This window comes from Schistocerca piceifrons, chromosome 2 (assembly GCF_021461385.2).
Source record: "Schistocerca piceifrons isolate TAMUIC-IGC-003096 chromosome 2, iqSchPice1.1, whole genome shotgun sequence".
In the NCBI taxonomy this organism is placed as follows: Eukaryota; Metazoa; Arthropoda; class Insecta; order Orthoptera; family Acrididae; genus Schistocerca; species Schistocerca piceifrons.
In genome coordinates, this window is record NC_060139.1 from 749,150,502 (window position 1) to 749,177,035 (window position 26,534).

The following is a 26,534-nucleotide window of genomic DNA, read 5'->3' on the forward strand; positions in this document are numbered from 1 at the left end:
CTTACCTCGCTCATTTCATACTACCGAAAGGCATGCACGAGTGCCTGGGGCTAATTCTACACCACTTACAGTGCTCTAAAGCAACCAATGTGATCTTTTGGAGGCAGTCAATATACCTATAAGCGAAAAAGATAGGGAGACAAATTAATACCGTTAAGAGAATAGCGATGAATAACGGTTACAGAACAGATATGTTTAAAAAACTGCTACGGAAAAGTAATGAGCGCTAAAAGAAAAAACCTGATGGAGAGAAAGTGAAAATTATCACGATACCATACTACGGAACAGTCTCACAAAAGATAGCAAATATTTTTAAGCCATACGATGTTAAAATAGCTTTTCAGACTAATAACCTAGTGAGGTACATCCTTAAGCACGATATTGGCGAGAAGAGAAAAGTTTGTAAGATCGGGAGTTTATAAGATTCAGTGCAGAACTTGTGATGCAAAATATATAGGGCAGACAGGAAGATCATTCGCGATCGGTATAAAGAACAAAGATGCGTTCAGGTTAGGAAATTATGACAAATCAGCTGTTGCGAACCATATATATGAAACAGGCCATCCCCTTAATAGCATAGAAGATAACGTAGAAATATTGCATGTAGAAAAGAAAGGGAGGAAACTTTATTTACTAGAGGAATTCGAGATAGCTATCCATGAAAAGAAACAAAGCAATATTCTAAATGCACAAGATAATTTTAAAGAAATGAGATTTTTTAGCGGGTTTTTAGAATTTTAGGGTAAGTATGCGACTTTAAACTTGTAGCATGTCACTGACGGAGTGACAGAGGCTAACGATGACAGACCAATGCAATAAGGAAATAAGGCGCCCAACAGCATAGCGTTACCGTCAAGCACACGGCTGTAACCACACCACAACACCTAGGCACGTCAGTCCACAACAGCTCCCGAGCCGGCACAGTGCGACAGCATACTTGGTAGCTATGGGACGGCCATCGACTTGTGTCAACAACTTCAATGTAAGACGAGGACCCACAGTCCAATATACTTTTAATTCTGTTTTACTCTATGGACTTCCCAACTATTTGTGATGGTATTTTGTCTTTTTAGTCCGTTTAATTTCATGACATAGACTTTACAACCTGATGATGAGAGCATTGTCTCTTGAAACGCGTTGTTAAAATATATGTATAAGAATCGCGGTTGAATGCTAACAGTGATAACCAGTTTTACCGACAATGTTTTACTCTTTTAGCAACGAAGACGAAGGTGTAGAAGCTCCTATACCATTTTAAAATAGGTCAAATAACAGCACAGGAAGAGAGATTTTAACAAATTACAGTTGATTTCCATACATCACTGACGTAAGTTCGGTTTAAATGGATGCAGCATAATGATAATTATGCTTCTGAGGCTGTCTGCCATGGTGATGCAGAGAGACCATTAATGACTTTAAATAAATAACGTGAGAGTGGGTGCCGGAGCAGATGAGAGGCCATAAGGCCTGCTGCGATTTTGAAGTGATAACAACCCTTCGTGAGAGGGCAGATGGATTGTGAAACGTCGGATTTAGCCGACAGGGCGGCGACACCTGCGCCCATTGTTGACCATCCAGAGTAGAGTTGGGCAACACGATTCTTTTTCCCGATTCGATTCCTACGATTCAATTTCACATTGCGAATCGATTCCTACGATTTGTTCACGATTCATTCTAGCCTGCGATGGCACGATTCTTACGGAATACAGAAAGTCCTACATTTTACAGATGGCAGGACATGTCAAATTGTCAATGGGGTTAGAATCGTACTGTCTCATGATAAGATATGCCAGAAATAGTTTATTTATGAGTAAACATGCATATGACGTTACAAGTGTGATTCTCGATTTATACGTGTAATGCCTTAATTGATGAAAGGTCACGTTTGATTTGATTGCACCTATTGTTTTATTTCAGTATGCCAGGAAAGAGAAATCGATTTGTGCGAAAGGTGGTGCAAAATTACGTGGTATGCCAGTTTGGTTGTGTGGCTTGAACGTATCTAACTACAGACGTCTGTTTTATAGTAACAAAATCTAGCAGTGAGGCAGACGTGGTTTGTCTCATATCATATGTTTTTCTGTGCTAAGCTGTATTTCCAAGTCCACATCACCCTTTTAATTCATAACGCAGCTGACAGCCCTCCCACAAGGCAAATTTAGCTTAACTTTCATTTCTTCTAAATACAAAGCATAGGTATGAGAACTTGCCGCTGTCACTACTATTTACGTGAGAAGGCGACACCGCCAAGTGTCTGCTTGGTTTTCACGGATAGTATTACGGCCCACGAACTTCGTTTGTTCGTTCCGAACTTCGTTTGTTCACATGCGTCCTCCACTTGACTGCCATCTGACGGTCGTAATCATTCGGCACGACTCGGCATGATTCGGAAGTTGCCTTCGAAGCATAGCGTACTAAGAATCGATGAATCGTTGGAACTTGGAATCGTCACGACTCGGAAACACACAATCGTTCTTACGATTCTTTTGAACGACGATTCGTCCGTACCACGATTCGATTCTTATGATTCTTTATTTAGAGTTGTTCAAATGAACGACTCATTCACGAATCGCCACAGCTCTAATCCAGAGGGAAGAAGCCAACGATCAAGCCTGCCTTGCGCGCCTAAAAAAATACTGAAGTGCGCCAAAGCAACTGAGTGAACGATTCACAGCCCTGCAATTAAAATGCGCGTATCCCATTTAATATGAAAACCATTTTCTCAATTTAAGACACTAACAAAAAGGGTCAGTTCCCGCCAACCCATCTGGAAAGACGAATGACTTTCAAATCCGTAATTAGTATAAAATGATATTACAGACTAAGCAGCGTGGGCGGAGATACCAGCCTCTGGCTAGCGTGAACATTAGTTGTGTGAGCCACTATGGAGATGATACATCTTGGGAAAGGCACATTGTCTTTGGCACTCATGAACAGCGGATGCGCAAGACTTAGGCATCGACATTCTTGAGCTACTGAATTCAAAATGGCTCTGAGCACTATGGGACTTCACATCCACGGTCATCAGTCCCCTAGAACTTAGAACTATTTAAACCTAACTAACCTAAGGACAGCACACAACACCCAGCCATCACGAGGCAGAGAAACTACTGAATTCGTAACACTGTATTATACTGGTACACAACGCTACTAAGGTGGTGTGTACCAGTTACATCGCTCCGCTCGCGCTTGTTTTAGCTATCCTTAAAGCAAATCTGCGTGTTGAAGTTTGGGTGTGACGATTGTAACAAAATATAGTCGTATCCTGACTTAGCTTTGTTTATTAGGGTTGTGAACTCGTTAACGACCTTTGTGTTTCTATTGATCTCTGCTGATGTTGCACATGCTGTATACCGAGTTTTGGACGTATCCGTTGTTAGACAGGGCCCAGAGGTATAGGAATAGATATCGGTACAGTCCCCAGTCAACTGCAATTTAGTACGAGTGCTATTTTTCCCCCTCTCAACTTTCGATCGGCCTCGAGATGGAAACTGCTGCAAAAAGCAAAAATGTTTATTTGCTAAGTTTAGCTACACCTTCCAGCCACTTCTCTGTACAGTCACTAATCCGACTTAGACATTAGTCGTAGCGCGGTACTAACTTTCGAATACCGTCGTGATAGAAGGCAGCCACTACGAGGTCTGCAGCTCACTGTTTGTGCGAAAAATGCTGTCCTCATAGGAAGTGGTTCGTGTGAGTAGAGAGATGAAAACCAGAGGGGGCTAAGTCCAGGCTGAATAATGGGTGATCACACGCTTCCCACAGTAAATGCTGCAGGAGGGGCATCTCCGCACCTGCAGTGTATGGCCGAGAAATGTCATGAATAAAGAAACGGATGACAGTTGTGTTATGTAGCCTTCGTGAAAGCAGACGGAACCCCTCAGCAGGCACTTCACATTTTGCGGGAGACGTTTCAAGCATCTTTACACACTCAGTGTGCATTCAGAACAAAGTGAAACGTGGCGCGATCGATGGGAATACTAGATATCTTGTGCAACAAATTTGTAAAGCTTCGTTGTGTTTTCACTGAGCTTTTAATTTCGCGACCGATCGGAGGTTAAAAAAATAATAACCCTTATATAAAACAGATTTCGCTCCGCTGGATTCCACACATTACGGAATCCGCACACGCAAGTACAATACGATACTAGCTTTCTTTTTTTTTTTGTGGTTTCGGGCGCACAACTTCAATGGTCATTAGCGCCCTGACTACTCTAAGAATGCACCGCGAGGCACAAGTTGACAACAACAACTAAAAGGGAAAACACAATAAAAGACAGACTGACAGGCATAGGATTAAAATACATCATCAAATGTCCTTAGCGAGGTTTGTCAAATTGATAAAACAAAGAACACGAGCAGCTGCTCGTGGGTCATCCGCTAAAATGGCATCTAAAGTATTAGGCAGGTTAAGATCGAGGCGCAGTGTGGTAAGATCTGGACAGGACATTAAAATGTGTCTAACCGTCAGCAAGTGCCCACATGGGCAGAACGGCGCCGGCGCAGCCGTCAGCAGATGGCGATGGCTGAACCGGCAGTGTCCAATTCTTAACCTTGCTAAAACGACCTCCTCCCGCCGAGAAGGGCGTGAGGAGGACGTCCAAGCCACAGGAAGAGGTTTTAAGGCCCGAAGCTTGTTGTCGGTAAGTGCAGCCCAATCGGCATGCCACAGCGACACAACGCGCCGACAAATGACCCTGCTAAAATCGGACGAAGGGACACAACAAGAAGCTGTCCGAGGCTGGAGGACCGCAGCCTTGGCCGCGGCATCTGCAGCTTCGTTCCCAGGGATACCGACAAGGCCAGGAACCCACATAAAGCTAACCGGCGTACCGACGTCCACCAGCTGCTGAAGAGAGCGTTGGATCCAGTGTACGAAAGGGTGACCCGGGTACGGATCACTGAGGCTCTGGATGGCGCTCAGGGAATCTGAGCAGATGACATAAGCAGAATGTCGGTGGCGGCAGATATAAAGAACAGCCTGGTAGAGGGCAAAGAGCTCAGCTGTGAAGACCGAACAATGGCCATGGAGCCGGTATTTGAAACTTTGTGCCCCGACAATAAAGGAACACCCGACCCCGTCATTGGTCTTAGAGCCATCTGTATAAATGAAAGTCATGTCGATGAACTTCGAACGAAGTTCCAAAAAACGGGAGTGGTAGACCGAACCGGGGGTGACCTCTTTTGGGAGCGAGCTGAGGTCAAGGTGTTGCAGGGAGTGAAAAATTAAGGTGTTGAAGGAGGCGACGAAAGCGAACTCCAGGGGGTAGCAGGGCAGAGACATACAACCCGTATTGACGGTCAAGAGAGTCGTCAAAAAAGGAACGATAAGACGGATGGTCGGGCATTGACAGTAGCCGACAGGCATACCGACAAAGCAGTATATCGCGCCGGTAGGTGAGTGGCAATTCGCCAGCGTCAGCATGAAGACCCTCGACGGGACTAGTATAAAACGCTCCGATAGCAAGTCGTAAACCCCGATGTTGTATGGAGTTGAGGCGGCGTAAGATGGATGGCCGTGCTGAGGAGTATACGAAGCTCCCATAATCCAGCTTGGAGCGGACGATCGACCGATATAGACGAAGTAGGACGGTTCGATCCGCTCCCCACGACAGACCACTGAGAACACGGAGGACATTTAAAGAACGGGTACAACGGGCGGCCAAATATGACACATGTGGAGACCAGCTAAGTTTCCTGTCAAATGTAAGGCCTAAAAATTTGGTTGTCTCCATGATTGGGAGAGCAACGGGACCGAGTCGTAAGGACGGTGGGAGAAACTCTTTGTAGCGCCAGAAGTTAATACAGACCGTCTTCTCGGCAGAAAAACGGAAGCCATTGGCGACACTCCAGGAGTAAAGACGGTCAAGAGAACGCTGAAGACAGCGCTCCAGGACACGTGTACACTGGGCGCTGCAATAGATGGTAAAATCGTCCACGAAAAGGGAGCCTGATACATCAGCTGGGAGGCAATCCATTATTGGATTGATCGCGATGGCGAAGAGAGCGACGCTTAAAACTGAGCCCTGTGGCACCCCATTCTCCTGGCGAAAGGTGTCGGATAGGACAAAACCCACACGTACCCTGAACTGTCGATCCATTAAAAAGGAACGAATAAAAAGAGGGAGGCGACCGCGAAGGCCCCATGTATGCATGGTGCGGAGAATGCCCGCCTTCCAACAGGTGTCGTAAGCCTTCTCCAAATCAAAGAACACAGCCGCGGTCGGGCGCTTCCGCAAGAAGTTATTCATAATGAAGGTCGACAAGGTAACCAGATGGTCAACAGCAGAGCGGCGCCTACGAAATCCACATTGTACATTGGTAAGTAGGCGTCGAGACTCGAGCAGCCAAACCAATCGAGAGTTAACCATTCGCTCCATCACTTTACAGACACAGCTGGTAAGCGAGATAGGTCGGTAACTGGAGGGCAAGTGCTTGTCCTTCCCCGGCTTAGGAATCGGGACAACAATAGACTCGCGCCAGCATGCGGGAACATGTCCCTCAATCCAGATGCGATTGTATGTACGAAGAAGAAAACCTTTACCCGCAGGAGAAAGGTTCTTCAGCATCTGAATATGAATAGAATCTGGCCCTGGAGCAGAGGACCGTGATCGGCCAAGTGCGTTTTCGAGTTCCCGCATGGTGAATGGGGCATTATAACTTTCACAATTCGAGGAGCGGAAGTTAGGTGGCCTAGCCTCCTCTGCCTGTTTGCGGGGGAGGAAGGCAGGGTGGTAATGAGCGGAGCTCGAAACCTCTGCGAAAAAGCGGCCGAAGGCATTGGAGACAGCCTCAGGGGCCACAAGGACTTCATTCGCGACCTTCAAGCCAGAAACTGGGAAGTGGACCTTAGTGCCAGATAGCCGGCGCAGGCTACCCCAGACAACAGAAGAAGGAGTAGAACTGTTGAAGGTGCTTGTGAAAGCAGCCCAGCTGGCTTTCTTGCTTTCTTTAATAATACGACGACACAGAGCACGTAATCGTTTATAATTAATACAATTCGCCACTGTAGGGTGGCGTTTAAATGTGCGTAAAGCACGTCGACGAGCACGTAAAGCGTCGCTACATGCTGCGGTCCACCAGGGGACCGGTACGCGACGTGGAGAAGAAGTAGGGTGAGGGATGGAATCTTCAGCAGCAGCGAGAATGACTTCCGTGAGGTGTGCGACCTGACAATCGCAGCTTGGGAAGGTTTGATCCTGAAAGGTCGCCCTGGAAGAGAAGAGCCCCCAGTCTGCCTTGGAGATGGTCCAACGAGAGGAGCACGGAGAGGGAGTATGCTGCAGGAGATGGATAACACACGGGAAGTGGTCGCTCGAATATGTATCAGCAAGTGCATACCACTCAAACCGGCGTGCAAGTTGGGGAGTACATATAGAGAGGTCTAAATGGGAATAGGAATGAGATGTGTCCGAAAGAAAAGTAGGGGCGCCAGTATTGAGGCAGACAAGATTGAGCTGGTTGAAAAGGTCTGCTAACAAGGAGCCCCTCGGGCAGGATGCTGGAGAGCCCCAAAGAGGATGGTGGGCATTGAAGTCTCCAGTTAACAAAAATGGTGCAGGTAGCTGAGCAATAAGTTGCGTCATGTCTGCCCTGGTAACGGCAGATGACGATGGAGCGTAAACGGTACAAAAGGAAAACGTAAAAGTGGGGAGAGTAATGCGGATGGCAACTGCCTGCAGGCCGGTGTGCAACGTGATGGGATCGTAGTAAATATCATCCCGGACCAGCAACATAACCCCTCCATGAGCTGGGATACCGACCACAGGGGGTAGGTCAAAACGCACAGAGGTGTAGTGTGCCAAGGCAATTTGATCGCATGGGCGTAGCTTCGTTTCCTGGAGGGCTACGACGAGCGGACGATGCAAGCGGAGCAGCAACTTCAAGTCCTCTCGGTTGGAGCGAATGCTGCGAATATTCCAGTTAATAAGTGCCATCGTAAGAAAAGGAAGATGAGAGAAGGGGTCACCTCGAAGGCTGCTTAGGGCCTGGCTTCGAGCGAGCACTGCCGCCGCTAGCAGGAGGCGGACAGTCATCATCCATGGGGTCTATAGGGTCATCGGCCATCTCGGGAGGATGGCCGGGAGGGGGAGCTTCCTCCGCCAGTGAACGGCCAGATGTTCGGCTACCAGCGGTGCGGCCAGGCGAAACGGATGACGGCCTGGGGCGGCAACCACTGGGTGGCGCAGGAGAAGAAAGGCGCCGCGGCGGAGAAGGAGAACTGTGCTTCCTATGCGCCTTTTTAGAAGGACGTTTGGTGGAAGTACCGGTCGAAGGCTGGGACGTCGAGGGACGGAGGAAGTCTGCACGGGATGGTTCCTTCTTGAAGGCCCGTGCATCTGACTTCGGGGTCTTCGCCTGAGCAGAAGCTGAGGAAGTGGCTGGTGTCTGTGGGGTGATGGGAGGAAGAGGAGACGTCGACCGCGCGATCTTAGCACTGGCCGAATGGACGACCGTGGTGCTGAAGGTCATATCGCATGTCTGGGTTGCTACCTCCCGGGTAGTCCGAGGAGAGGCGAGGACAGTGCTGTATTTCCCCGCTGGGAGCAGCGTGGGCTTCCTACTAGCCAATAGCTTGCGAGCAGCCGAGGTGGACACTTTCTCTTTGACTCGAATTTCCTGGATACAGCGTTCTTCCTTATAGACAGGACAGTCGCGGGAGGATGCGGCATGGTCACCCTGACAGTTCACACAACGAGGAGACGGAGGTGGACAGTCACCCTCATGGGCATCCCTGCCACAAGTGACACATTTAGCCGCATTGGAGCAAGACTGTCGAGTGTGATTGAAACGCTGACACTGGTAGCAGCGCGTAGGTGTCGGGACATAGGGGCGAACAGAAATAACCTCGTAGCCCGCCTTGATGCGCGATGGCAGCTTAACACTATCGAAGGTTAAGAAAAGTGTCCGGGTCGGTACAAGGTCATTGTTGACCTTTTTCATGACCCGATGGACAGCCGTCACGCCCTGCTCAGCGAGGAAAGATTGAAGCTCCTCGTCAGTCAATCCGTCGAGAGAGCTACTATAGACTACACCACGAGACGAATTCAAAGTGCGGTGGGCCTCCACCCGGACAGGGAACGTGTACAGGAGTGTGGCCCGAAGCAGTTTTTGTGCCTGAAAGGCACTCTCAGTTTCTAATAATAAGGTACCGTTACGCAACCGGGTACAAGATTTGACAGATCCGGCTATGGCATCTACGCCCTTCTGGATAACGAAAGGGTTGACAGAGGAAAAATCCTTTCCGTCCTCAGATCGAGAAACTACGAGGAACTGTGGGACAGGCGGTAGTACTTTTGTCACTGTTGGCTGGTCACGTTTCCGTTTGTGGGTCGAAGTCGAAAGCGATGGAGTAGAATCCATTGCGGAGGAATCCCCCATGATTGCCAGCGTCTCCGATGGCGCGCTCCTTCCTTGTGGGGACCCTCTCAGAGGGCACTCCCGCCTTAGGTGAATGTTTACACCTCAGGTCACACCTCCCGAGAAACAGACGGAGGGACCAATCGGCATGGTCAGAAGGTATCAGCTCAGGCAATCACCCCTCCCCGGGCCTGGCCTTTACCAGGGGGTACGCGCATGCCTTACATGTCTACCCAGGGCGGGGACTTACGCGTTACCCCGTCACCGGCTACGCGTGCGAACGCGTGGGTCGGCCTTCAGACACGCACAGGGAGGAAGGAAGAAGAGGAAAAAGAAGAGAGAGGGAGAAAGAGGACAGACTGTCTCAAACGCCGAGGCAGAGACCAGAGAAGGCAAGGAGAAGAAGGCAATGAGAAAGCAAGGAGAAGGAGGCAATGAGAAGGCAAGGAGAAGGAGGCAATGAGAAGGCAAGGAGGAGGAGGCAAGGAGAAGGCAAGGGAAAGAGTAAGGAAGACAGTGAAGTGGAGAAGAGCAAAGAAAGGAACCAACAAAAGGAAGGAAGAAACGAGAAGTGAAAAACCAAAAAGACCACGATTATAGGTCGTGAAACCGTCCGTCTCCGGACGCAGGCGCTAACGACCCCCGTGAGGGGGATGGACTCCTTTTAGTCGCCTCTTACGACAGGCAGGAATACCTCGGGCCTATTCTAATCCCCGGACCCGCAGGGGGGGATACTAGCTTTTGACACCCCCTAGTAGCAGAGGCAACTTCACTATCGCAAGGTGTGATTAACATTTTGAGCAGTGAATTTACCGAAGTACAAGGTCCATAAAAAAGATTTTAAAAAATCTTAACTACACTATTATGTTATTTGAGATATGTGCATGAACAACGTACTGTTGGAAAGAGAAAACACTCGAGTTTTACATGGTTCCCCCTAGGTATCAGCTGTGAGCGCCCATTTCAGTTCTATTAAAAATGGTGTTGGGACAACAGAAAGCATTTTGTGTTCTACGTTTTACTCAGTGCGGGTCAGTAATAACTGTTCAGTGTGACTTACGTACTAGGTATGGTTTGGATCCTCTTACAGTGCAGGGCATTCATTAGACGATGGCATGAACAATTCCGAGAAACAGGTTGTTTGTGTGAAGGCAAGTCGCCGGGCCGTCACCGAGTGTCTGACACAGTCGTCGAATGCATCCGCCATAGTTTCACGAGGAGCCCGAAGAAATCCGTTTGCCATGCATCTCGACAGTTCAAAATGTCCCCGATGTCTGTCTGGCGTGTGTCGCGTCGACGTTTACACATGAAACCATACAAAATTCAGCCACTGCAAGCTCTTCGTGAAGGTGACAACAACGAGTGGAGTTCTGTAATTTCGTTCTTGGTAAGATCGAGGACAGTTTTTTTCCAAGCTTAGTGTTTGGTGACAAGGCAACATTCCATTTAAACGAAAATATGAACCGTCGTAATGTGAGAATATGGGGTACGAAATAACCACATGAAATTTTACAACATGAGAGGGGCTCTCCGAAATTTAATGTGTTTTGTGCAGTTTCACTGGAAAAGGTGTACGGTCCATTTTTCTTTGCCGAGAACACTGTTACAGGAAGTTCTCAAGCATATCGAGATATGTGTTTCCTGTAACAGTGTCTTCGGCAAAGAACAGGATGGAGCACCGCCACACTGGCAGATGGAAGTGCGGGAATTTTTAGATCAAAGGATTACTAAACAATGGATCGGTCGCAATGGACCGAATGATTCAGCCTCCAAAGTCACCGGACCTGGCTGTATGTGTGTATTTCTTTGGGGGAGGGGCGGCTTATGAAAAAATGTTTATGTGCCTCCGTTACCAGCAGCAATGAATGAATTGAGACATCACATAACACCAGCTGTGGAAGCTGCAACTCAAAACATGCTCGCTGCAGTGTGGAAATCATTTGAATACCGCATTGACATACACTGTGCATCTCAAGGGGGCGTACTGAACACCTATGAAAAGGTATGAAAAAGAAGTGTTTCCCGTTCATGAAGAAACAAAATTCATTGTACAGGATGATCAAAAAGTCGGTATAAATTTGAAAGTTTAATAAACCACGGAATAATGTAGATAGAGGGGTAAAAATTGACACATGCTTGGAATGACATGAGGTTTTATTAGAACAAAAAAAGTTCACAAAATGTCCGACAGATGGCGCGTGAAAGATCTCTCGCGCGCGTCGTTTGGTGGTGATCGTGTGCTCAGCCGCCACTTTCGTCATGCTAGGCCTCCCAGGTCCTCAGACCTCAGTCCGTGCGATTATTGGCTTTAGGGTTACCTGAAGTCGCAAGTGTATCGTGATCGACCGACATCTCTAGGGATGCTGAAAGACAACATACTACGCCAATGCCTCACCATAACTCCGGACATGCTTTACAGTGCTGTTCACAACATTATTCCTTGACTACAGCGATTGCTGAAGAATTATGGTGGACATATTGAGCATTTCCCGTAAAGAACATCATCTTTGCTTTGTCTTACTTTGTTATGCTAAATATTGCTATTCTGATCAGATGAAGCGACATGTCGGACATTTTTTGAACTTTTGTATTTTTTTGGTTCTAATAAAACCCCATGTCATTCCAAGCATGTGTGTCAATTTGTACTTCTCTATCTACATTATTCCGTGGTTTATTAAGTTTTCAAATTTATACTGACTTTTTGATCACCCAGTACATGTTTATTAGTTTCAGGAGTATAGACATGTCAAATCGGATGATTCCTTTTTATACATCTTGAATTATTCCATCTCCCATATGGCTCTCAACGGATCGAGCCAGCAGCTACGGCTAAAGGCGCAGAAAGAGGAGGTACTCACGACCCTGCAGCCGTAGCGCTCGGCGAGCGCGCTGGCCACGGGTCCGGCGAGCAACGGCATGGCCATGAAGAGGCCGCCCACGCTCGCCGTGTGGCTCTTGGCCTCGCCGAAGACGCGCAGCAGGTCCACGAAGAGCACGCCGAACGTGAAAGTGACGCCGTCCGCTATGAAGTTGGTGGCGAACGCTGCGAAGACGACGACCCAGCCGTAGCCGCCGTCGCTGTCGTCCACCTCCTGCTCGTCAGGCTCGGACGCGGGGTCCGGCCCGGCCGAGTACTGTTTGCGCAGGTCGCGCGACCGCTGCTGGTGCTCATCCGAGGACAGTTTGTCCTGCTGGTGTTGGGTCTCCATGGGCAGCGCCGTCTCGGGCACCGTCCACAGCCTGCTCTTACTGAGGCTGCTGCTTCGACTCCTCGTGGACATGGCGGCAGCGAGCTGGCGGCCATGCGGGCTTTCACCTGCACAAGTGGAAATAGTAGTAGCATTACAGTAAGAAGTAGCATGAGAAGAGAAAGGAGAAGCAATACAAGAAGAAAAATGAGGAGGAGGTAGGAGGCGAGTAGGAGGAGGCGAGTAGGAGGAGGGAGGAGGTAGGAGGAGGAGGTAGGAGGCTAGGAGGAGGCGGAGGAGGAGAGTAGGAGGAGGAGGAGGAGGCGAGTAGGAGGAGGAGGAGGAGGAGGAGGAGGAGGAGGCGAGTAGGAGGAGGAGGAGGAGGAGGAGGCGAGTAGGAGGAGGAGGAGGAGGAGGAGGCGAGTAGGAGGAGGAGGAGGAGGAGGAGGCGAGTAGGAGGAGGAGGCGAGTAGGAGGAGGAGGCGAGTAGGAGGAGGAGGAGGAGGAGGAGGAGGAGGAGGAGGCGAGTAGGAGGAGGAGGAGGAGGAGGAGGAGGAGGCGAGTAGGAGGAGGAGGAGGAGGAGGAGGAGGAGGCGAGTAGGAGGAGGAGGAGGAGGAGGAGGATGGGGAGGCGAGTAGAAAGAGGAGGATGGGGAGGCGAGTAGAAAGAGGAGGATGGGGAGGCGAGTAGAAAGAGGAGGATGGGGAGGCGGAGTAGAAAGAGGAGGATGGGGAGGCGGAGTAGAAAGAGGAGGATGGGGAGGCGGAGTAGAAAGAGGAGGATGGGGAGGCGGAGTAGAAAGAGGAGGATGGGGAGGCGGAGTAGAAAGAGGAGGATGGGGAGGCGGAGTAGAAAGAGGAGGATGGGGAGGCGGAGTAGAAAGAGGAGGATGGGGAGGCGAGTAGAAAGAGGAGGATGGGGAGGCGAGTAGAAAGAGGAGGATGGGGAGGCGAGTAGAAAGAGGAGGATGGGGAGGCGAGTAGAAAGAGGAGGATGGGGAGGCGAGTAGAAAGAGGAGGATGGGGAGGCGAGTAGAAAGAGGAGGATGGGGAGGCGAGTAGAAAGAGGAGGATGGGGAGGCGAGTAGAAAGAGGAGGATGGGGAGGCGAGTAGAAAGAGGAGGATGGGGAGGCGAGTAGAAAGAGGAGGATGGGGAGGCGAGTAGAAAGAGGAGGATGGGGAGGCGAGTAGAAAGAGGAGGATGGGGAGGCGAGTAGAAAGAGGAGGATGGGGAGGCGAGTAGAAAGAGGAGGATGGGGAGGCGAGTAGAAAGAGGAGGATGGGGAGGCGAGTAGAAAGAGGAGGATGGGGAGGCGAGTAGAAAGAGGAGGATGGGGAGGCGGAGTAGAAAGAGGAGGATGGGGAGGCGGAGTAGAAAGAGGAGGATGGGGAGGCGGAGTAGAAAGAGGAGGATGGGGAGGCGGAGTAGAAAGAGGAGGATGGGGAGGCGGAGTAGAAAGAGGAGGATGGGGAGGCGGAGTAGAAAGAGGAGGATGGGGAGGCGGAGTAGAAAGAGGAGGATGGGGAGGCGGAGTAGAAAGAGGAGGATGGGGAGGCGGAGTAGAAAGAGGAGGATGGGGAGGCGGAGTAGAAAGAGGAGGATGGGGAGGCGGAGTAGAAAGAGGAGGATGGGGAGGCGGAGTAGAAAGAGGAGGATGGGGAGGCGGAGTAGAAAGAGGAGGATGGGGAGGCGGAGTAGAAAGAGGAGGATGGGGAGGCGGAGTAGAAAGAGGAGGATGGGGAGGCGGAGTAGAAAGAGGAGGATGGGGAGGCGGAGTAGAAAGAGGAGGATGGGGAGGCGGAGTAGAAAGAGGAGGATGGGGAGGCGGAGTAGAAAGAGGAGGATGGGGAGGCGGAGTAGAAAGAGGAGGATGGGGAGGCGGAGTAGAAAGAGGAGGATGGGGAGGCGGAGTAGAAAGAGGAGGATGGGGAGGCGGAGTAGAAAGAGGAGGATGGGGAGGCGGAGTAGAAAGAGGAGGATGGGGAGGCGGAGTAGAAAGAGGAGGATGGGGAGGCGGAGTAGAAAGAAGAGGATGGGGAGGCGGAGTAGAAAGAGGAGGATGGGGAGGCGGAGTAGAAAGAGGAGGATGGGGAGGCGGAGTAGAAAGAGGAGGATGGGGAGGCGGAGTAGAAAGAGGAGGATGGGGAGGCGGAGTAGAAAGAGGAGGATGGGGAGGCGGAGTAGAAAGAGGAGGATGGGGAGGCGGAGTAGAAAGAGGAGGATGGGGAGGCGGAGTAGAAAGAGGAGGATGGGGAGGCGGAGTAGAAAGAGGAGGATGGGGAGGCGGAGTAGAAAGAGGAGGATGGGGAGGCGGAGTAGAAAGAGGAGGATGGGTAGGCGGAGTAGAAAGAGGAGGATGGGTAGGCGGAGTAGAAAGAGGAGGATGGGGAGGCGGAGTAGAAAGAGGAGGATGGGGAGGCGGAGTAGAAAGAGGAGGAGGAGGAGGAGGAGGAGGAGGCAGAGTAGAAAGAGGAGGAGGAGGAGGAGGAGGAGGAGGAGGCGGAGTAGAAAGAGGAGGAGGAGGAGGAGGAGGAGGAGGCGGAGTAGAAAGAGGAGGAGGAGGAGGAGGAGGAGGCGGAGGCGGAGGCAGAGGAGGCGAGAAGGAAACGGAGGTGGACGAGAAAAAGGAGAAGCAGAAGTAGCATTAGTACAAGAAAAAGTAGTAACAGTAGTAAAATTAATAACACAAGAAACACACAGGTTACTCGTAAAGACTGGCACAATATTTCTTTTTGTTCTACAACTCTGCTACTCACAGAGGCTACAAACATTCTTGCCAATTGTATTCAAATTTAATTCCACCAGTTTCGCCAAGTCGCGCTGTCGTAGCACCCTGTAAATATGGCTGTTGCACTTCATGTTCGTCTGAAGCAACGTGGGCACTGTTAGTAACTTCTTGCGTCAGGAGGACAAGAGAATGACAGAAGAGACCGAGGAGGACGTATGGGAATGACGCCGTTGATAACTACAGTTAATCGTCGGGGGAGCAGATTATCTGATGAAAATGGATACGCCAGTAATTGTAACCTTCAGTGCAAGGATAAACTGAGCACAGAGTCATGACAATGTGCAGCGTGTTCACAATCTGATTTTGGGTGACAAACACGTAGCAGCGAAAGAACTGTCAATCCGGGGGCAAGTAAGAGAGAGAGAGAGAGAGAGAGAGAGAGAGAGAGAGAGAGAGAGAGAGAGAGAGAGAGAGAGAGAGTGTGGGGGGGGGGGGGGGGGTGTCCGTGCGCAGATCACAGACAGTTGAAGTTTTAAGTAGTCTGCGGCAGGTGGGTTTCAAAAGTGTTGACAGATGACCATTAACAAACACGGGAGACAGAGTGCAGCGAACTTTTGGAACAGTAGAAGAATTCTGGAGATGGTCTCTTTGCAAGAATTGTGACGGGAGACGAAATCTGCATGCATCACTTTGAACCGGAGACGAAAAAGCAAAGATGGAATGGCATCATGCAAACTCGCCAAACAAGAAGAAATTCGAAACTGTTCCTCCAGAAGGAAAGGTAATCGCTACTATGTTTTCAGATTCAAGACATGCTTGTGAACGTCATGCCAAACAGAATCACTATCAAACCTGAATCATATGTGGCAACCTTTAAAGTTCAAACCCTAATGCATCGCGCTCGACATCAGCGAAGACACAATGTTTTACTGTTGCATGCTGTCTGGACACATGTCAGGGAGAAAACCACCACAGATCACAATACTTATACCCTTTTTGTGGCCTGTTTTTCCAATTTATATAATTTCATATTTTATTCTGTGGTTAAAGAAACTATGAATTCTGTTGAAAACGCTTGAACGTTTAGCTTTATGTACTGATACACTGTGTGATAGCACGCGACCAGTATTAATATACCACATACTAGAATGAAATTTTCACTCTGTAGCGGAGTGTGCGCTGATATGAAACTTCCTGGCAGATTAAAACTGTGTGCCCGACCGAGACTCGAACTCGCCGCGAAAGGCAAAGGTCCCGAGTTCGAGTCTCGGTCGGGCACAGTTTTAATCTGCCAGGAAGTTTCATATCAGCGCACACTCCGCTGCAGAGTGAAAATCTCATTCTGGAAACATCCCCCAGGCTGTGGCTAAGCCATGTCTCCGCGGTATCCTTTCTTTCAGGAGTGCTAGTTCTGCGAGGTCCGCAGGAGAGCTTCTGTAAAGTTTGAAAGGTAGGAGACGAGATACTGGCAGAAGTAAAGCTGTGAGCACCGGGTGTGAGTCGTGCTTCGGTAGCTCAGATGGTAGAGCACTTGCCCGCGAAAGGCAAAGGTCCCGGGTTCGAGTCTCGGTCGGGCACACAGTTTTAATCTGCCAGGAAGTACCACATACTATTTTGTTATGAACTGGGGTTAAAAGAGTCTGGACTTTTGTGAATATATTTAGTGCAATTGTTCGAATATATTATGGTTGGTAGACATCAAATACTTAATTGACAGAATTAAGTCCGATTGTGGACGAGTTTCGAACTGTGATTGTGCCTAAAACTTTTAGGAATTATTACAACTGATTTCAAGAAGTTTCAGGTGCATGTCCAGCGTTATTGTTGCAATTTTGCTGAACTTCACTTTTCATATTTAAAGACGTCCCACTCTTGTCGTATCAACTGAAGTGGAGGGGAGAAGTCTATCTAAATTTGCTTTTGCTGTCTCATCACAACATGGAAGACTCTCACTGTGCATGTAGTGATTTTTACGTCAGAGGCATCACAGTCTGGGACTCCTCTCGCCGGAGTATGAAGCCTTGTATTAGGGCAGCCGGAGTATGCAGCCTTGTTGTGTTAGGGCACAGTTTCCTACTTGGAGGCGGGAGGTCGTCATCACTTCGTCCTGTGAGTGTCTGGTATGTGGAGCGCGTTGTTCACACAGTCGGCTTCACTGACCGCAGTTTATCATCCCTCACGGCCGGCCAGCCACTCCTCCTCCCGTAGCTGCATGGCGCCCTGACTCAACAATAGCCTTGACTGAAACGGCAGCATTCAGGGGAATGGCTCACTGTGTCATTCCCTGCAGATCATCTTGAATGCACCGAACATTATGGTGTGGAACTTCCGCATTATATACACATTTCATTTCTAGACTAAGTTTTGTTAGTGTAGATATATGAAGTGTAACAATGCAATTGGCGCGACGAAAACCTCTCACCGTCCTAAACAATAGTCTTCAGTGACGTGAAGTTCATTAGGTGACGAAAATCGGAAACTTTTTATACGCTAGGCGATTAGAAACTGTTTCGTCAACAAACTAGTCATTCCAACGAAAACTTCAGAAATTTGACAACATATGCTGGGAGTCCACTAAGTTATTTTCAAGACAGATAAAAACAAAGATTCGGATGAAAGCTGTTAAGTATCAGATATCAAAGAACAATATATTTGTATTATTTACACAACTAGTGGGTCCTATTTTAATAGAATATCAAGTGAGTGTAGCGCTCAGTGATGGTTACCCCTCGAAGTGAAGCGAGGCGATGCGATACTTTATCCTGCTGGGATCGCATTTCCGTTGCGGCCGAGAGTACGTCGTGAAGCTTGTGTTATATGTCAAGCAAGCCTACCTCGTGTATGATAGGTCAAATAGGTTGCCTGAAACAGCAATCAATTTGCAGTTACGGCGGACATGTTCACGTCTCAAACTGGTTTTGTAGTCCAAGTGCCGATTGCAGCATCATACTGGACACGTAATTAATTGCAGAAAAATGGAGTAAATACTTGAGTATTTTCGGATAAATTGTGTAGTTTAAGTGAATCAAACATTAGATCCATCTAGAGGTTTTAATTTGACTAAAATGTTTCAAAGTAATTCGTATTACGAAATAGTGATTACATGTGAAACGTTTTAAAAATAGCACAAATTATGTCTTGAAAAATATAGAAAGCGAAGAATTTATTTTGTTAGCAACAAATCTGATGGTTTAAAATATTGTTAAGACGTTTTAGAGCAAGATTATGGAATAATAATGTTGCGTGCCATTCGAGAGTTGACCCTAGCTATAGCTCGAGAGACTAGAGACTAAGTTACGATTGGACGTTACATAAATGGATAAAGTTAGTGATACCAACTTTGTAATTCAACAGCCTTTATGAATTAATATCTGTCAATCATTGTGAGCTAGTAAAATAACTTCAGAAAGGTATCTGAACTTATTTCGACGTTGTCTTACACTGAAAGAGGCCAATCAAAACTAACACTGCCGTTTCAGTTGCCTTCACAACTATTTTACACTACGCTGTATACAGCCATGGGATGCGTTTTTACTCAACGTTGATTTATTATTAATCTTAGAGAATTAAAATAACATCGTCAACTGGTATGAGATTAGTTCTTCTGGGTAATATCATTCCACTGTGGATATTTTAAATTTAACTTTCACTTGATAAAATCAGAGCAGAAACTCGTTTCATGGTTGCCCCTTTTGTTTTAGAACTGTTGCTGACATTGTATCTACTGTTCGAACTTCAGGAAGAAGTCACTAGAGACAACACTACTTTGTTTTGGCTCAATTTTTTTGTTGAAAGGAAACAAGGTGACAATTTTCACAGATGTGATCGAAAAGACAAGCTAGTAGGAATTGGAAAGAGAACATTTAATATTTAGTATTAGGATAATGAAGGATGGAACCTGAAGTTTCTCTAGTAACAGAAAAATAATATTCAGATCGGGAGGGCTGACTGGTCCTGGAGTATCTGGAACTGTTGAAGTACTGCGTATGTTTTGAGGAGAGACTTAGGTAGAAAGGGAAATAGAATCCTGAACATCGAAAGAAAGCTGTAGATCTGGGGTTTCCAACCTTTTAACTTACCTGGGCCACAGTGGAAGTAGAATAGTATTTTGGCCTGCATATAACATACTTAACACTACTAACAATAACCTCTGAGAAAAAGAAAAGGGGAGTAAGGAAGGGGGGAGAGAGGGGGATGGGGAGGGGGAGAGGGGGATGGGGAGAGGGGGGGATGGGGAGGGGGGGATGGGGATGGGGAGGGGGGGATGGGGATGGGGAGGGGGGGATGGGGAGGGGGAGAGGGGGGGAGGGAGAGAGAGAGAGAGAGAGAGAGAGAGAGAGAGAGAGAGAGAGAGCGCAAATTAGTATCGTGTCGCGGAACTGCCAGACTGAAAATATTCAATTTATCGTAACTGTTCCTGTTGGTGACAAAGAACGCACAGGTAACGGTATGGAATAGCTTGGGAGAAGCTGGTGATGCCCTGCTAAAGAAGATTCTTTAGGACGATAATAAATGGGTATAATCAGAAAATCCATGCAGGGATTAAGGGAACTACTTACACAAAATCTTAAGGATGTTTAGAGGAGATAAAGAGAGACTGTGACAAATGAAAGGTGCGCCGTTCACCGCCAGAGCGTCCATGAAGGTTTTGCGCTAGTGCTGTTCAGAAACGGTGTTCAGTCTGCCGTGTAACATGGTTTTAGAGACATTGTTTAAAATTTCGTCCGGTTACGTTAATTCACAACTGGCACCTGCGTGCAAATAATTGTCGAACACGTTCAAAGCGAGCAGGCTTATCAAGTTTAACAGCTGCAGTATCAGCCAAACGGGCAACAAGCTCTTCTAGAGCTCGTATCGGTGTCTCGTGTACCAAACGCTTCAGCTACCCTCACAAAAAGAAAGCCATAATAGTGAAACATCTTCAATAAGTATTCATCACACGGCAGAAACTTTATGGACCGGTCGCGGGAGAACGTTCCACCGGCGATATTTTCGTAACAAAGCATTTCTTTTTATCGCCTCTAAACACTGAGCTTTTGTACACGCATTTTAATTACACACGGTATTGTAGAGTGAAAGAGGATTCTCAAAGACCCTTAATCAGGATGTTAATAGCCAGCTGGACGAAAGGACATTGAACTTTGTAATAATTATTCAATTTTTAATGAGGACTACTACTGTACCTAATTTTGATACGGGCCAACTGTTTGTTTCTAAATTTAAATTTTTACGATTCTGTGCTTTTAATTTCTGTGCTCTGTCCAGTGAAAGTAAGTTTTAAGATTGCTGAACAATATTACCTTTAAATATGCATCCATTATTGGAGCTTGGGTGTCTACTCAACAACAGAACAGTGATCAAACACTGTTCATAATGTGGGTCTAAGTCACACCAAGTCTGGGACACATTGCTCCACAAACTTATGATACACATTCCGTGTAAAAGTCTACACTCATTAGAGACGTAATTTAATGTTTCTTAATCTTATACAATTGTAAGTAATCAATGGAGAACTGAAAAGTAAATGCATCGGTAAGAATGAATCTATCAACCTCAGATGATAAAAACTGAAACAATCCAATTCACCAATGAAGGCGCCTAACGATTCGGGTTTCGTCGTTATACAGCGTGTTTCAGAAGTGATGGTCAATATTCATGGATATAACGGGAATGATCATTCGAAATAAAAAAGTCAAGTAAACAAGGGTTGTAAAAAGCATACTTTGAGAGCTATGAGCAATTCTTGATTTTCGATACTGTGAAACAAAACCCTTCTACTGCAAGCTCTTTGCTTTCCATATTTTGCGATGTTGTTCTATGGAATAAAGCAGAAAAAAGTCCAGTAAACATGTGCTCTCAAATGCATACACGAAAGTTATGAGCACTTGTTAATTCGAAGAGTTGTGTTTCAAAGTATCGAAGATGAAGTGCTCATAGTTCAAAAGGTTCTAAAGAGCCCATATTTTCTCGACACTTTCGTTCAAATGATCATTCCTTTCATATCCCTGAGTATGATCACCACTTCTGAAACACCCTGGATCAGGTACTCGGTGGTTCAGCTGTCTTCCCTAATGGGGTCTTCGGATGTGGCTTCCCGTAACTACAGCCGGCCGAAGTGGCCGAGCGGTTCTAGGCGCTACAGTCTGGAACCGCGCGACCGCTACGGTCGCAAGTTCGAATCCTGCCTCGGGCATGGATGTGTGTGATGCCCTTAGGTTAGTTACGTTTAAGTAGTTCTAAGTTCTAGGGGACTGATGACTTCAGAAGTTAAGTCCCATAGTGCTCAGAGCCATTTGAACCCATAACTACAAAATAATCACGCCGAAGTATACCGAGTCACTAATCTTTTTTTTTTTTTTTTTTTTTTTTGTGGTTTTAGGGCGCACAACTTCAATGGTCATTAGCGCCCTGACTACTCTAAGAATGCACCACGAGGCACAAGTTGACCACAACAACTAAAAGGGAAAACACGATAAAAGACAGACTGACAGGCATAGGATTAAAAAACAGCATCATCAAATGTCCTTAGCGAGGTGTGTCAAATTGATAAAACGAAGAACACGAGCAGCTGCTCGTGGGTCATCCGCTAAAATGGCATCTAAAGTATTTGGCAGGTTAAGATCGAGGCGCAGTGTGTTAAGATCTGGACAGGACATTAAAATGTGTCTAACCGTCAGCAAGTGCCCACATGGGCAGAACGGCGCCGGCGCAGCCGTCAGCAGATGGCGATGGCTGAACCGGCAGTGTCCAATTCTTAACCGGGCTAAAACGACCTCCTCCCGCCGAGAAGGGCGTGAGGAGGACGTCCAAGCCACGGGAAGAGGTTTTAAGGCCCGAAGCTTGTTGTCGGTAAGTGCAGCCCAATCGGCATGCCACAGAGATAAGATGCGCCGACAAATCACCCTGCTAAAATCGGACGAAGGGACGCAACAAGAAGCTGTTCGAGGCTGGAGGACCGCAGCCTTGGCCGCGGCATCTGCAGCTTCGTTCCCAGGGATACCGACATGGCCTGGAACCCACATAAAGCTAACTGGAGAACCGACGTCCACCAGCTGCTGAAGAGAGCGTTGGATCCGGTGTACGAAAGGGGGAACCGGGTACGGATCACTGAGGCTCTGGATGGCGCTCAGGGAATCTGAGCAGATGACATAAGCAGAATGTCGGTGGCGGCAGATGTAAAGAACAGCCTGGTAGAGGGCAAAGAGCTCAGCTGTGAAGACCGAACAATGGCCATGGAGCCGGTATTTGAAACTTTGTGCCTCGACAATAAAGGAACACCCGACCCCGTCATTGGTCTTAGAGCCATCTGTATAAATGAAAGTCATGTCGATGAACTTCGAACGAAGTTCCAAAAAACGGGAGTGGTAGACCGAACCGGGGGTGACCTCTTTTGGGAGCGAGCTGAGGTCAAGGTGAACGCGGACCTGAGCCTGGAGCCAAGGTGGCGTGCGGCTCTCGCCCACTCGAAAGGTTGCAGGGAGGGAAAGAGTAAGGTGTTGAAGGAGGCGACGAAAGCGAACTCCAGGGGGTAGCAGGGCAGAGACATACAACCCGTAGTGACGGTCAAGAGAGTCGTCAAAAAAGGAACGATAAGACGGATGGTCGGGCATTGACAGTAGCCGACAGGCATACCGACAAAGCAGTATATCGCGCCGGTAGGTGAGTGGCAATTCGCCAGCGTCAGCATGAAGACTCTCTACGGGACTGGTATAAAATGCTCCGATCGCAAGTCGTAAACCCCGATGTTGTATGGAGTTGAGGCGGCGTAAGATGGATGGCCGTGCAGAGGAGTATACGAAGCTCCCATAATCCAGCTTGGAGCGGACGATCGACCGATATAGACGAAGTAGGACGGTTCGATCCGCTCCCCACGACAGACCACTAAGAACACGGAGGACATTTAAAGAACGGGTACAACGGGCGGCCAAATATGACACATGTGGAGACCAGCTAAGTTTCCTGTCAAATGTAAGGCCTAAAAATTTGGTTGTCTCCACGATTGGGAGAGCAACGGGACCGAGTCGTAAGGACGGTGGGAGAAACTCTTTGTATCGCCAGAAGTTAATACAGACCGTCTTCTCGGCAGAAAAACGGAAGCCATTGGCGACACTCCAGGAGTAAAGACGGTCAAGAGAACGCTGAAGACAGCGCTCCAGGACACGTGTACACTGGGCGCTGCAATAGATGGTAAAATCGTCCACGAAAAGGGAGCCTGATACATCAGCTGGGAGGCAATCCATTATTGGATTGATCGCGATGGCGAAGAGAGCGACGCTCAAAACTGAGCCCTGTGGCACCCCATTCTCCTGGCGAAAGGTGTCGGACAGGACAGAACCCACACGTACCCTGAACTGTCGATCCATTAAAAAGGAACGAATAAAAAGAGGGAGGCGACCGCGAAGGCCCCATGTATGCATGGTGCGGAGAATGCCCGCCTTCCAACAGGTGTCGTAAGCCTTCTCCAAATCAAAGAACACAGCCGCGGTCGTGCGCTTCCGCAAGAAGTTATTCATAATGACGGTCGACAAGGTAACCAGATGGTCAACAGCAGAGCGGCGCCTACGAAATCCACATTGTACATTGGTAAGTAGGCGTCGAGACTCGAGCAGCCAAACCAATCGAGAGTTAACCATTCGCTCCATCACTTTACAGACACAGCTGGTAAGCGAGATAGGTCGATAACTGGAAGGCAAGTGCTTGTCCTTCCCCGGCTTAGGAATCGGGACAACAATAGACTCGCGCCAGCATGCGGGAACATGTCCCTCAATCCAGATGCGATTGTATGTACGAAGAAGAAAACCTTTACCCGCAGGAGAAAGGTTCTTCAGCATCTGAATATGAATAGAATCTGGCCCTGGAGCAGAGGACCGTGATCGGCCAAGTGCGTTTTCGAGTTCCCGCATGGTGAATGGGGCATTATAACTTTCACAATTCGAGGAGCGGAAGTTAGGTGGTCTAGCCTCCTCTGCCTGTTTGCGGGGGAGGAAGGCAGGGTGGTAATGAGCGGAGCTCGAAACCTCTGCGAAAAAACGGCCGAAGGCATTGGAGACAGCCTCAGGGGCCACAAGGACGTCATTCGCGACCTTCAAGCCAGAAACTGGTGAGTGGACCTTAGTGCCAGATAGCCGGCGCAGGCTACCCCAGACAACAGAAGAAGGAGTAAAACTGTTGAAGGTGCTTATGAAAGCAGCCCAGCTGGCTTTCTTGCTTTCTTTGATAATACGACGACACTGAGCACGTAATCGTTTATAATTGATACAATTCGCCACTGTAGGGTGGCGTTTAAAAGTGCTTAAAGCACGTCGACGAGCACGTAAAGCGTCTCTACATGCTGCGGTCCACCAGGGGACCGGTACGCGACGTGGAGAAGGAGGGTGAGGGATGGAATATTCAGCAGCAGCGAGAATGACTTCCGTGAGGTGTGCGACCTGACGATCGCAGCTTGGGAAGGTTTGATCCTGAAAGGTCGCCCTGGAAGAGAAGAGCCCCCAGTCTGCCTTGGAGATGGTCCAATTAGAGAAGCACGGAGAGGGGGTATGCTGCAGGAGATGGATAACACACGGGAAGTGGTCGCTCGAATATGTATCAGAAAGTGCATACCACTCAAACCGGCGTGCAAGTTGGGGAGTACATATAGAGAGGTCTAAATGGGAATAGGTGTGAGATGTGTCCGAAAGAAAAGTAGGGGCGCCAGTATTGAGGCAGACAAGATCGAGCTGGTTGAAAAGGTCTGCTAACAAGGAGCCCCTCGGGCAGGATGCTGGAGAGCCCCAAAGGGGATGGTGGGCATTGAAGTCTCCAGTTAACAAAAATGGTGCAGGTAGCTGAGCAATAAGTTGCATCACGTCTGCCCTGGTAACGGCAGATGACGATGGAGTGTAAACGGTACAAAAGGAAAACGTAAAAGTGGGGAGAGTAATGCGGATGGCAACTGCCTGCAGGCCGGTGTGCAACGTGATGGGATCGTAGTAAATATCATCCCGGACCAGCAACATAACCCCTCCATGACCTGGGATACCTACCACAGGGGGTAGGTCAAAACGCACAGAGGTGTAGTGTGCCAAGGCAATTTGATCGCATGGGCGTAGCTTCGTTTCCTGGAGGGCTACGACAAGCGGACGGTGCAAGCGGAGCAGCAACTTCAAGTCCTCTCGGTTGGAGCGAATGCTGCGAATATTCCAGTGAATAAGTGCCATCGTAAGGAAAGAAAGATGAGAGAAGTGGTCACCTCGAAGGCCGCTTAGGGCCTGGCTTCGAGCGAGCACTGCCGCCGCTATCAGTAGGCGGACAGTCATCGTCCATTGGGTCTATAGGGTCATCGGCCATCTCGGGAGGATGGCCGGGAGGGGGAGCTTCCTCCGCCAGTGAACGGCCAGATGTACGGCTACCAGCGGTGCGGCCAGGCGAAACGGATGACGGCCTGGGGCGGCAGCCGCTGGGTGGCGCAAGAGAAGAAATGCGCCGTGGCGGGGAAGGAGAACTGTGCTTCCTATGCGCCTTTTTGGAAGGACGTGTAGTGGAAGTACCAGTCGAAGGCTGGGAGGTCGAGGTACGGAGGAAGTCTGCACGGGATGGTTCCTTCTTGAAGGCCCGTGCATCTGACTTCGGTGTCTTCGTCTTAGCAGAAGCTGAGGAAGGTGCTCGTGTCTGTGGGGTGATGGGAGGAAGAGGAGACGTCGACCGCGCGATCTTAGCACTGGCCGAACGGACGACCGTGGTGCTGAAGGTCAGATCGCATGTCTGGGTTGCTACCTCCCGGGTAGTCCGAGGAGAGGCGAGGACAGTACTGTATTTCCCCGCTGGGAGCAGCGTGGGCTTCCTACTAGCCAATAGCTTGCGAGCAGCCGAGGTGGACACTTTCTCTTTGACCCGAATTTCCTGAATACAGCGTTCTTCCTTATAGACAGGACAGTCGCGGGAGGATGCGGCATGGTCGCCCTGACAGTTCACACAACGAGGAGACGGAGGTGGACAGTCACCCTCATGGGCATCCCTGCCACAGGTGACACATTTAGCCGCATTGGAACAAGACTGTCGAGTGTGATTGAAACGCTGACACTGGTAGCAGCGCGTAGGTGTCGGGATATAGGGGCGAACAGAAATAACCTCGTAGCCCGCCTTGATGCGCGATGGCAGCTTAACACTATCGAAGGTCAAGAAAATTGTCCGGGTCGGTACAAGGTCATTGTTGACCTTTTTCATGACCCTATGGACAGCCGTCACGCCCTGCTCAGCGAGGAATGATTGAAGCTCCTC

The 26,534-nt window shown here is 48.8% G+C and overlaps 2 protein-coding genes across 2 annotated transcripts in view; one reads left to right on the forward strand and one right to left on the reverse strand.

The window, feature by feature from the left end:
• LOC124776920 (monocarboxylate transporter 13-like) overlaps positions 1 to 26,534 on the reverse strand; it is a 157,581-nt gene that overhangs the window by 70,708 nt on the left and 60,339 nt on the right. Inside the window, exon 2 of the mRNA XM_047252134.1 lies at positions 12,219 to 12,676. Coding sequence (XP_047108090.1) covers positions 12,219 to 12,641 — 423 coding nt within the window. The 5' untranslated portion in view covers positions 12,642 to 12,676. The remainder of the gene's footprint in view (positions 1 to 12,218; positions 12,677 to 26,534) is intronic.
• LOC124775821 (glycine-rich cell wall structural protein-like) lies at positions 13,855 to 15,192 on the forward strand. Its single transcript, XM_047250653.1, has one exon. It carries the CDS (start codon positions 13,855 to 13,857, stop codon positions 15,190 to 15,192), a length of 1,338 nt encoding a protein of 445 aa, XP_047106609.1.

Bases quoted from the DNA above. Each gene is read 5' to 3' on its own strand.
- LOC124775821 (XM_047250653.1), top strand. From the start codon at position 13,855: ATGGGGAGGCGAGTAGAAAGAGGAGGATGGGGAGGCGGAGTAGAAAGA.